This window comes from Haliotis rufescens, unplaced genomic scaffold (genome assembly GCF_023055435.1).
Source record: "Haliotis rufescens isolate VD_foot unplaced genomic scaffold, xgHalRufe1.0.p SCAF_7, whole genome shotgun sequence".
NCBI lineage: Eukaryota > Metazoa > Mollusca > Gastropoda > Lepetellida > Haliotidae > Haliotis > Haliotis rufescens.
This window is the reverse complement of record NW_025964361.1, coordinates 39,000,857-39,012,723: the sequence shown is the minus strand read 5'-3', so window position 1 is coordinate 39,012,723 and position 11,867 is coordinate 39,000,857. Positions and strand designations below refer to the sequence as shown.

General features: G+C 41.8%; 1 protein-coding gene across 3 annotated transcripts in view; it reads left to right on the top strand.

The window, feature by feature from the left end:
• Positions 1-4,124: 4,124 nt before the first annotated feature.
• Positions 4,125-11,867, top strand: part of LOC124144184 (trafficking protein particle complex subunit 11-like) — a 33,064-nt gene continuing 25,321 nt past the window's right edge. For 2 of the 3 annotated variants that reach the window (XM_048387483.1, XM_048387481.1), the window contains exons 1-10: positions 4,125-4,256; positions 5,356-5,573; positions 7,282-7,451; positions 7,690-7,760; positions 8,494-8,608; positions 8,822-8,921; positions 9,481-9,554; positions 10,168-10,264; positions 11,036-11,169; positions 11,567-11,708. In XM_048387483.1, coding sequence (XP_048243440.1) covers positions 5,373-5,573; positions 7,282-7,451; positions 7,690-7,760; positions 8,494-8,608; positions 8,822-8,921; positions 9,481-9,554; positions 10,168-10,264; positions 11,036-11,169; positions 11,567-11,708 — 1,104 coding nt within the window. In that variant the 5' untranslated portion in view covers positions 4,125-4,256; positions 5,356-5,372. The remainder of the gene's footprint in view (positions 4,257-5,355; positions 5,574-7,281; positions 7,452-7,689; positions 7,761-8,493; positions 8,609-8,821; positions 8,922-9,480; positions 9,555-10,167; positions 10,265-11,035; positions 11,170-11,566; positions 11,709-11,867) is intronic. The other variant, XM_048387482.1, reaches the window with a different exon arrangement.

The window sequence follows — 11,867 nt, the reverse complement described above, 5'->3', positions numbered from 1 at the left end:
ATGTCCATTATAAAGGCAGAGACCATAAAATAGATTATAAATGATAACGGTTATTGAAAACTTTGAAATATTGGTACGAAAATTACGAGTCACTTTCAAATGGCCGACAACTAGCACTGCTTCTCCTTTCGTGTTCACATTTTGGAATTCTGTCATGATCAAGTTCACAAAAAACGGATCAAATGTGTGAAAAAAGGTCCGATTTGTCAAACTTTAAGATGAATGTCTTACTATGTTTGTACTGTCTTTATCTACATCCCCATACATCCGTGAAGTTCCGGGGTAGAATAGGTCTTCAGCAACCCATGTAAGAGGCGTCTAACGGGATCGGGTGGTCAGGCTCCTTGGCTTGGTTGATGCATGTCATCGTACCCTAATTGTGTGGATCGATGCTCATGATATCACTCACTGGATTATCTGGTCCAGACTCGATTGTTTCAGACCGCCGTCATATAGCTGGAATATTGCTGAGTGCGGCGTTAAACAGCAAACAAACAAACAGGCAAAAATATCTCCATAAGTACACTATCTTGGGTCAAAGACTTGCTCTTGTTCAAACATTAAATCAGTGGTTCACGTTTTAGCGTTTAGTGTTGCTTAAGTCCAAAAACAAGAGGCGTTGAAAGGATCAAAGTCTAGTTCTCGTTCACATGAACACGTCTGATAACTTCCATAACAATTTCAAGACGTTTCGCTCATTTCGTAAATTATTCAGATTCTGTGGGCCAGAAAGGACCCTTGTTGCACCCTGTTTTTCGGTCACAGTATTTTATATTATTACGCACGTTAATCCGTTATTCGTCCATCCTAATAATTCGTCATAATGTGTATTAAAGAGCACGACAGTATCAATGTGTACATTCCCATAATATTCCCAGCTCCATGGGGATCACACAATGATATTCATTAGCTACATCCATATGATAATGGCGTGGTCAGTGGATGAATGGAAGAGACAACTATATTCAACCATTCACGATTCGAAAAATGGACATGCACCAATATACGTCCAAATCCACCAGTACTATCATTTTCTTTGTTCACGTGCTTTGGGTTTGTGTCAACAAACAAGATGACGTAGAGACGAGCGCAAGACAGACGGGTGACGATGCACTGTAACAGCTCTCTAGCGCTGCCAACATTTGGTTCCACAAAGCGATCTGATCTCTTCGGGTGTTCATATTGGAGTTACAGTGCTTAAATAAACATATTTCGTGGTTCAGACCTCTTTGGGATTTCGGGTTAGAACTGGTCACCCATATGCCACATTTGCAGTCCACCTTTAGATGTTGTAATTATGGAGTGAGTTGAGTTCTGCGCCACTTTTAACAATATTTCAGCTATATTAGGGGGCACCAGAAATCAGGCCTTGAATCAACCTTGTAAGACTGCCAAGTGGTCCAATTCTATAGCCCTAGAGGGGCCGTCGGGTAGCCTAGTGGTTAAAGCGTTCGCTCGTCACGCCGAAGACCCGGGCTCGATTCCCGACATGGTTACAATGTGTGAAGCCCATTTCTGGTGTCCCCCGCCATGATATTGCTGGAATATTGCTAAAAGCAGCGTAAAACCATACTCACTCACTATAGCCCTAGACTTGCACAAGTCTCTAAGGCAATAATTATTAGTTTAAATCATAATTTCTAGAGTATATGAATAATAAGAACAAGTTGTCCTTATAAGAGATTGTCGCCCTCACTGTACACTTATCTAGACTTGCCTTTTAGAAGGTTTAATTACTACACACCCATGGACTTATCTTTCAGTACAGCCTTAGAGCAAGGCTACTAGAGTCACAACAACCGACTTTACGATAGTTGTAGCAAATATCCTCTAGGAAGAAACCAGGGTTATAACTTATACATGGTTTTGTCTTACAATATGTGTGGGTCGTACTTTGAGAAATAGCCAGGATATATCAGTCCACAAAAGATAAGATGTTATTTTGTCTCCTTGGTCAAGTTGACCATTCAACAATGAAGAGAGTGTATACAGCTAGTGTTTACTCTCTTTCTTACGTTGTTTGTATAAATCTGGCCCGGTTGAACCAAATCAACAAAACGTTCATTTCAATATTTGTTTCACGCACAGTTGGGTTCTTGCTAGACTGATATTTAGTCCAGAAACAAAGATATTGTATTAAAAAATATATATCTAAAAAATAAAAAGAATCAAATCCAAATAGAGCGGAGAACAATCACAATCTACACTTGCCAAATCATTCTAGACATGAGTTGGATTCCTTTTCATTTTTTTCTCTAGGGTCTGGGAGACAGACAAGGTTCTTGCCTGTGAGATACCCTATATTCATTAATGGCTGAATGTGCCATCTGTAGAATATATAACTGAAGCGCACGTAAAATATCGTAACTCTGCAAGTGCTCTTTATGCACGACTAGTTTTAAGATGCGCGCATCTTGTACAACAACCGATATTGCACTATGGTAAAACGGCCTACAACACTGAATAAACATGTCTAATGTCTAATGAAAGTGGAATAGCACAATATGTTGGGTGGCCGTTTATATCGTGCATAACTACTGCAAATGTACACATGAGTGCGCCATGGTAAGATGGCCTATTCATGCTGAATAAAGACTCAATAAGTGACTTATAATACAACTGAAATAGGAATATCGGATTAAAAGAGGGTGAGTATTAAATACATTGATATACATGTATCGAATTTATTCACAAGTAATGTTGGCACAACACAATATACGATAGAAGCATTGTGAGAACACGACACCCGAATGTATATCGCCATGGTAACCGTCGTATTTTACTTTGTGTAACGATCATGTGTTCGAGTCCTTATAACTCATAACAAAGATACGTAAAGAATGTTCTTCACTGAACACTGAGATGCACGAAGGTTGCATGATGCACAGTCATAACTCATAAGACCTAACAGTCGACTGGGTCTTGTCAGTGTGTTGTGTGGATCCTGTGGTCGCGGGTTCGCCTGGCCAGTGTTTAATGTGGATCCTGTGGTCCTGGGCTCGCCTGGTCATTGTGTTGTGTGGATCCTGTGGAGGTGGGTTCACCTGGCCAGTGTGTTGTGTGGATCCTGTGGTGGTGGGTTCACCTGGTCATTGTGTTGTGTGGATCCTGTGGTCGCGGGTTCGCCTGGCCAGTGTTTAATGTGGATCCTGTGGTCCTGGGCTCGCCTGGTCATTGTGTTGTGTGGATCCTGTGGTCGTGGGTTCGCCTTTCCAGTGTGTTGTGTGGATCCTGTGGTGTTGGGTTCGCCTGGCCAGTGTGTACTGTGGATCCTGTGGTCGTGGGTTCGCCTGGCGAGTGTGTTGTGTCGATCCTGTGGTGGTAGGTTCGCCTGGCCAGTGTGTTGTGTGGATCCTGTGGTGGTGGGTTCGCCTGGCCAGTGTGTACTGTGGATCCTGTGGTCGTGGGTTCGCCTGGCGAGTGTGTTGTGTCGATCCTGTGGTGGTGGGTTCGCCTGGTCATTGTGTTGTGTCGATCCTGTGGTGGTGGGTTCGCCTGGCTAGTGTGTTTTGTCGATCCTGTGGTGGTAGGTTCGCCTGGCCAGTGTGTTGTGTGGATCCTGTGGTGGTGGGTTCGCCTGGCCAGTGTGTTTTGACGATCCTGTGGTGGTGGGTTCGCATGGCCAGTCTGTTGTGTGGATCCTGTGGTGGTGGGTTCGCCAGGCCAGTGTGTTGTTTCGATCATGTGGTGGTGGGTTCGCCTGGCCTGCGTGAAGCCCATTTCTGGTGGCCCCCGACGTAATATTGATGCAATATTGCTAAAAGCGGCGTAACACCCAACTCACTCACTCTATTAAACACACCTTGAGCCAGGAGAAAAAATGGAAAAAACCCCACAAATGTTTATTTTTCTCCAATTTAAAAAAACAAAATAACTGCAAGATTAACTGCATCTTACAGATACAAAATAAATTAACGTCCATCATGTCCGGTAAAAAAATAATTGAACTGGTAATTTAACTTTTACAAGACTCTCAGGACGCCGCCGAAAAACAGAATGATGACTTATCAAACCCTTTCTCAAAACAAAATTGGGATTGCTTACGTTTCGTTTCAGGTTGTCATATTTCGTTTTATTGTCACTCCTTCGTTTGAAGTGAATCGCGCTGTTTACACTTCCGGTTATGTTAAACGCGAGAGGACAAAATGACGGATTCTCACAAATAATCATCAGAGAAGCATTTAACAACACATTTCAGCGGTAGATTTATATCATTGTACCGCATGCGTTGGAATCTGTTTGTTCTCAGCCATAAGGTAACGTTTTGGTATGGTAGACGCATGCGTAGGGCTTTAAATTAACGAATAAATCGATTAATAGAGTTCTGCTTGTCGTCCCTCCCCCTAAGTGTTTTCATCAGTACATTCAATCAATCATGATGATCAGTTCACGTTATTGTCATAATTGGGAGGATATTTAATAGTCACATTGATCTTCAATGTTTTTGTTAAACATTTGTGTGTGCATGCATGTTTTTACTAAAAATTAGATTTTTTAAAAATACAGATTTACTTCAATTTACATTAGAAAAGCTTTGGAAATCCATTAAGAGATGTAAAATAGCTATTTATTTGGCAGCAATGCAGTTTACCAGGCGCAACTTCGCCAGCTACCAGTATCTTAATTACTGCGCTATAGCGCTACCGATGTCTTGCTAATGCTATACCGTTACTGTGGCTCACGCTCGAATGCACTTGCACTCGTCTTTTCGAGCTGACCTGCCTTGGCAATCCAACACCCCTTTTCAGTCTTAGGGAGCTGACACACCTTGGCAGTCCAACATCCCTTTTCGATCTAAGGGAACTGACACGCCTGTCCGATCCAACACCCCTTCTCGATCCTTTGGGTTTGTCTGGTAAAGTTTAGAATTATCACTAAATTCTTACCTTTTCATGGTGTGTCCAATAATCCAATGAGGGTAATCATATTAGGGTAATCCATTTTAACATGTTTCACCACTCGACTGGTTTCTCATTTTGATGGACAATGGCAAGCGTGGCGTCCTCAATAAGATGGATGGAGAGGTTGTGATGTCAGTGACAGTACTGACACATGCACAATTCATTGTTTACTATTTGCATGAGGTGCTAATGACCTGTTAAATGAGCACTATTTACATATTTACATGTGATGGCGCTCGTGGTCCAGTGGTAAAGGGTCGGTTAATTAATGCACTAATTAGCCAAGCCGGTAGGGCGTTGAAGCACGTTTGAGCCCCGCAGAACGAATTGGATCTGAAAAGTGCGCCCGGTAAAGTGCACTATTCCCATTTCTTTAAACGATTTAAATTTTCTGATAATCACTGATCAAGTGTATGTTTTGATACTGAATCAATCAATGCATCCTGCATTTCAGTGAGGTATATCTAAACAATGTCTTGGTCAAGTGAACTCCCGCAGGAGCTTCTGTGTCGACCGACAGGCCTGGTTGTCCTGACTGGACTTGACGTCACCTACAATGCTGTACATAAACTCATCTGGGACTCGTTTTGTAACAACCGTCGTCCAGACAGAGTTCCCCTGCAATTCCGAGTCAGGGAAGGGGACTATGAATATCCTAAGTGCAAATCTAAGGTTGGTTCTTTAAAGGGGAAGTGTACACGCAAAAGTTACTTTCTTTCTTTTTCTAAACAAAACGCAATTTTAGAATTAGTTAGTATCTGTGTTTGAAAATATACACTCATTTTTTCACAGTGAAAGTAGGAAGCTCACAATAGTGTGAAAATGATATGCCGTTATGAGGCCTTCGTTTTTCGAGCTAAACAGGCCTGAGTTATCCCCCTTAGATTATGACGTAATTGGTGCCAATTCAACTGGGTCCCTGTCTATTCTCAACGCAAAAGATATCAAGTACCAATTTGCGGTAAAACAACATGGCCTACGACACACTCCGGCGCAGTGGTGACTCAGCATAACACTATGCTAGCTGGCATCTGAGAAGCAAGAATCACACAACTGTACCTACACCACGTGAAGCGGCTCTAACAAAGCATGATGACGTCATAATGTTTATCAATTGGCACCAATGACGTCATATTGCAAGGGGCATAAGCCATGGTGTTTTTGTTATGGAAATAGAACACTTGGTAAATGTGAAAAATATAAATAGCTTTAATGCGAAAACTATGTTGATTAATTGTGATATTTTTATATTTTTGTCTATGACACTTCTAGGTTAACACTTTTAATGTGGAAAAAGTACAAGAAATATAGGTTCATTTCCGTGTGAACTTGCCCTTTAACAGAGGTTAACATTTGTAAATATATCGGATTGGTTTTCACATGAGCAGTACTATCCATTATGAGATACATGTGTTTAACGGTATCACCATGATCAATGGTTTTGATAACGAATGATGAGATCTATAACTATTAAAGTGTTCTTTCAATATTTGCCTAGCATGCTAAATGATACAATACACGATACATGCCTTCGTTCAGATAACTCTCTGTGTAGTGTGCCAGTCTACACTGTAAAGGAATTGATATGGATAAAAATGTGCTCAAAGCAGTGAAAGTCTGAAATGATTACTGATATACTAAGCATGCTTAGTTGAAGCTTTGGTCATGTAATGCATATGGTAGCCTAACCAATTTCATCTCTATAATCATGATAATCATTTTCAAGAATATGATTATAGAATTTTGTGTATGTCGTCATGATAGAATACTCACAAAATATGTGTTATTTTCTGGTCACATGAACATGATGACAGTGACCATGGTGACTGTGTGTGCCAAAAAGATGAATAACATTTACCTTCTATAGATGAAATGGATGAAAACTGACATATTTCAGCTCACCTGCATGTCCGTGAATCATTACGACTTCTCTGAAACTGCAAGGCCTATTTAGCTGAAACTTAGTATGAATGATCACAGTTATGGTGTCTCTAAATCTCTGACTGAATTTGATTTCAAACATGACCGACTTTATTTCTTCTAAATTCAGGAACCCATGAAGATCTGGGTTAGAATAGGTCTTCAGCAACCCATGCTTACCTTAAAAGGCGACTATGCTTGTTGAAGAGGCGACTAACGGGAACGGGTGGTCAGGCTTGCTGACTTGGTTGATGCCTGTTATCAATCCCAATTGCGTTAATCGATGCTCATGATATCAATCACTGGATTGTCTGGTTCAGACACGATTATTTACAGACTGCCGTCATATAGCTGGAATATTGTTGAGTGTGGCGTTAAACATCAAACCAACCAACCAACCAAATCTAAATTCAGGTTTGATTCATGGCCCAGTGGCTCTTTTTTTTATTATTATTTACAGAGAACGTCGTACGAGTGGTACATCCCCAAAGGTGTACTGAAGACATCATGGATGAACAAGCACCTGAATGAGGTTCCTGCAGTGGTGGTGATCTTCTTCGACCTGGACTGGGATGAGACCATGTGGAAGGAGAGGCAGATGGAGTGTGCAACACGAGTGGAGATTGTCAGGTGAATACAAGTGTTGGGACTCGGTGGGGATTTCATCACCAATCATTGACTGGGTTCTTGCAAACTTGAAAGGGCATTGAAGTTAGTGCTGTTCAACATGTTCAGTGAAAAGTATTATTAATTTTCAAAGTGATTGAAAAGTGCTGGAAATGTATTAACATAATAACAATTCTTGAAAAGTGTTTTATGATTTATCATTCAGCGATTGGCCTGAACTTGTGTCTGGTTTGTTTTTCAGGAATAGCCTGCATGCTCGGGGCACGAAGGTGGCGGTCGTCCTCATACAGAGAAACACACCTCTCCCACCAGGTGAGTCGTGTGATAGAAACAGGTGCAGTGCCTGGATGTGACCAACTCTTGTGAGTGTATGGTTTTGTGCTGGTGGTAATGCCACCGTAGTCTGTAGATAGATTGCCTGACTGGTTAGAAGGTGGTGGTTCCATTACCTGGACACGTCATACCAAAAGCTGTTAAAAGATGGCTAATGTTAAACCCTGCTTGTGCTCTGCATTTAGGGGATAAAACAAGGTCTGGTCGACTTAGAATCAGTATTTTGTTTGTGAGTGGGGTATTCATGTTAAACTGCGGCTTAGTACCTCAGTGGGATAACACCATAAAACCAGCACAAGTCCAGACCAGAACACATGGTACAGGCAGCCACACACACATGCATGCATGCAAGTCTCTATGTAAGTGAATAATCTTGAACACGACGTTAAACCCCATTTCACCTCACCTCACCTTATGTGAATGGGGGACTATAATGATGGCTTCAAACACTGCGAGTGAGTGCCAAGTTGCCTGCCTGCAAAAAACTTGTTAGTTTTATTAATATAAGACTGTAAATATATAAAGGACGAGCTATCAGATGACATCCTACTTTTTGAAATGTTAATTTGATATTACCAGTTCCTGGAACTTTTGAACAAATAGAACTTGAAATACATGCATTTTTGTTTGGTTAACTATGTTAAAATATGGAAAGACACATCCCTAGAATCTGGGACAGGGTGTTGTAACTGATGTTGTGTGTGTGTTGCAGGTGAGGATGTTGTTGCGGCGGAAAGAGCTGCATCTATATGCAGTATGTGTGACATATCGGCCAAGTCTCTGTATGTCCTGCCCCACACCGACCATCTCATCGGCTACACCATCAGGTACTGTGGGACGTCACGCTGTGTGTTGCAGCTTATGTGTTGGTACTCAGTTACTTACTACTGGATCCAGAGGTGGTGTGTACACCCCTCTTTGGAAGAACATTAAACATGGGTCCGAGTAGTCCTGTGGGTACCCGGGTCCTACTCAGTACCCACCCGAGCCGAGTACCCGAGTTACCCGTTCCAGACCGACATATGACCTTATTGTTTCAGACTTGAGAATGCCTTCTATGAGCTGGCCCAAGGCTACTACCACACTGAAGCCAGGAAGGTGAAGTCCCACAAGGACTTCCTCAACAAGACCACACACCAGGTATGTATGCACTGCTGTATATTCACCGGGGGCACTGGTGGCGTAGTTGTCTCAGGCGCTGCTGTGCAGAAACCTATGACTGTGGGTTCCAGTTCTGCCCTGCTTGGGTTTCTAGGTTTGTCAGCACCACACCAATGTTCTTGGGTTTCACCAAAGTGATTAACGTGCATCACTTCTGGCTTTCCACATCAATCGGACATGCCATAATTGTAACTGAAATACTGTTCAAAGTGGCATGAAACTTAAATGTGCGTGTAACTGACTAGCTCATTTGCACTCACTTACCCACCCAAACACTCTCTCACTCTCTCACTCTCTCACTCACTCACTCACTCACTCACTCGTAGGTTGAATCCCAGTTAGCCCTGATTATGTTTCTAGGGTTCTCAGCACCCTACTCGTGCATTTCATCAACAGTGGCAAACGTCTGAGACCTGCATCAATTTGGGCTTTCCTCCCACGTTTATTTCACACACCATGTTATAACTAGAATACTGTTTAATGCGGCATTAAAACCATCTCTCTCTCACTCACTCACTGATCACTTGGATATTTACAGTTGCTGTTTGTCCGTCACCAGTTCAAGATAGCCTTCTTCAATGAGTTGAAACAGGACACCCATACTGCCCTCAAGTATGTAACTTGTCAACATCACCAAAGTATTTTTTTAAAAATAATACCTGACCAATACCAATGTTGCCTTTTCTTCCTTAAAACTTGCGTAACTTCAAAATATTTTGCCTCTCAAAGATGTCTCACACTCTAAGCTGCATCTTACATGTTGGGATTAATTTGTGTATCTCGACACGTGTTCTCCATGTTCATGCCCACCCTATCTAGAATTCATTTAAGAAGCTGACTCTGAATGTGTTAACTCCTGAATTTTTATTAAACCCCCGACCTTTTAGGTCGGGGGGTATATAGTTATACCAAGGTTCCATCTGTCTGTCTGTCCATCCGAAAACTTTGTCCCCGCGATTTCTCTTAAACTAATCAGTGAATTCATCTCAAACTTAGTGCATATAATCTGTGTCATATGGAGGGGTGCAGTCAAAAGAAAAAAAAAATTGTTTTTATTAATTTTCCATTTTTTTAGGAATTTTTCAAACCCTAACCCTATCCATTATTTAATTTGAAACTACTGACACACTAGGCGGGTCGGGGGTATTAGTGAGCCAGGCTCACTTTTGCCCTTGTTTTATTCTTATTGTGGACTGTTAACATGCTCATCCTGTTTGTGCTACAGACACTACAAACAGGCCTATGGTCACATCCTGGACCTGCGCATGTATGATACAAACATGATGGAGATCAAGACGATAGCCGGATTTGTCAATTACAAGGTAAAGTGGAGGGTTGCAGCCTGTATGTGACCAATGATAAATATTAAATCTCAGAATTTGTCTTTTAAGGGATTGTGATTTTATAGACATACCATAATCAGCTGAAGGGTATTCTGGTGTGTGGTAGCCCAGTGGTTGAAGTATTTGCTCATCACACTGAAGACCTGGGTTCAATTCCCTTAGGCCCCTCCATTGGTTCCAGGGGCGGTCGGGTAGCCTAGTGGTTCAAGCGTTCGCTTGTCACGCCGAAGACCCGGGTTCGATTCCCGACATGGGTTCATTGTGTGAAGCCCATTTCTGGTGTCCCCCGCTGTGATATTGCTGGAATATTGCTAAAAGCGGCGTAAAACCATACTCACTCACTCACTCCATTGGTTCCATCTGCTATGATATTGATGAAATATTGGAAAGCAGTGTAAAACCAAATAACTCACTTTGAATGTTTTCTCCAGTAATCCAATGATTGTACAACGAATGGTTAGATATTTCAAGTGTTGGTGTGCAATCATACTTCAGTGATTGTGAAAAATTATCATTTTAGAAGTTTCACAGCATTTAGGTTTTGTTTCATAGTTTTCCAATGCTATATTTGGCGGTCGGGTAGCCTAGTGGTTAAAGCGTTCGCTTGTCACACCAGTTCGATTCCCGACATGGGTACAATGTGTGAAGCCCATTTCTGGTGTCCCCCGCCATGATATTGCTGGAATATTGCTAAAAGCAGCGTAAAACCATACTCACTCACTCACTCACTCCAATGCTATTTTCTGTCAGATCTGTCGGCTATCGTTCCAACACAACGCTCCTCTAGATGCCATTGCTCAGTTCCGGAAACACATTGACTTCTTCAAGAGCAAACCAAGCACAGCTGAACTGGCATTTGAACACAGTGCCTGGATGTCTAAACAGTGAGTGACAGCTATCTGGTGTTCAGTATCGACCATGATGAATATTCTATGTATTTTATGTGTTTGTATTTAAATACTCTTACAGTATTGTTGAATATTTCCTTCCTCAACTTAAACTTATGATAAACATTTTGATCAATGCTTTCTTACATCACTTAGCATGAGTAACAAATGGGTAATGGGTAATGACTGACATTTCTAAGGTACAAAATATAGTCAATCTTTATTATATGTGAAACAGATTTCTACTTGGAGACCAAATGTTAAGATCATCAATATTCTTGCAGATCTTTTTCACCCTTTATTAATGAATTTACCCCGATATTACAGAGAGACAATTGCACAAGAGACACTGGTTAGTTTGATTACTCTAAGCTGTATGGGCGATGACGTTTAGATTCCAGGTGTTCGGTGATCTGTTTGACGAGGCGATTAAGCTGGGCCTGACAGCCATACAGACTCAGCACCCCGGGTTCTACTACCAGCAGGCTGCCAACCACGCCATCGCCCGAAAACACCTCTGTGAAGAACTATGCCAGGTATTCAACATTTGTAGAATTGGGGGAAACTTAAGTAGATCTGGAATATACTTTGGGAATTCGTGGGCCGAGTTCCAAGTCCCATGATGCCATGCCTGTCGAAGAGCTACGTGAAATATTAAAATATTTGTTTGTTTGTTTAAAGCTGCACTCAGCAAT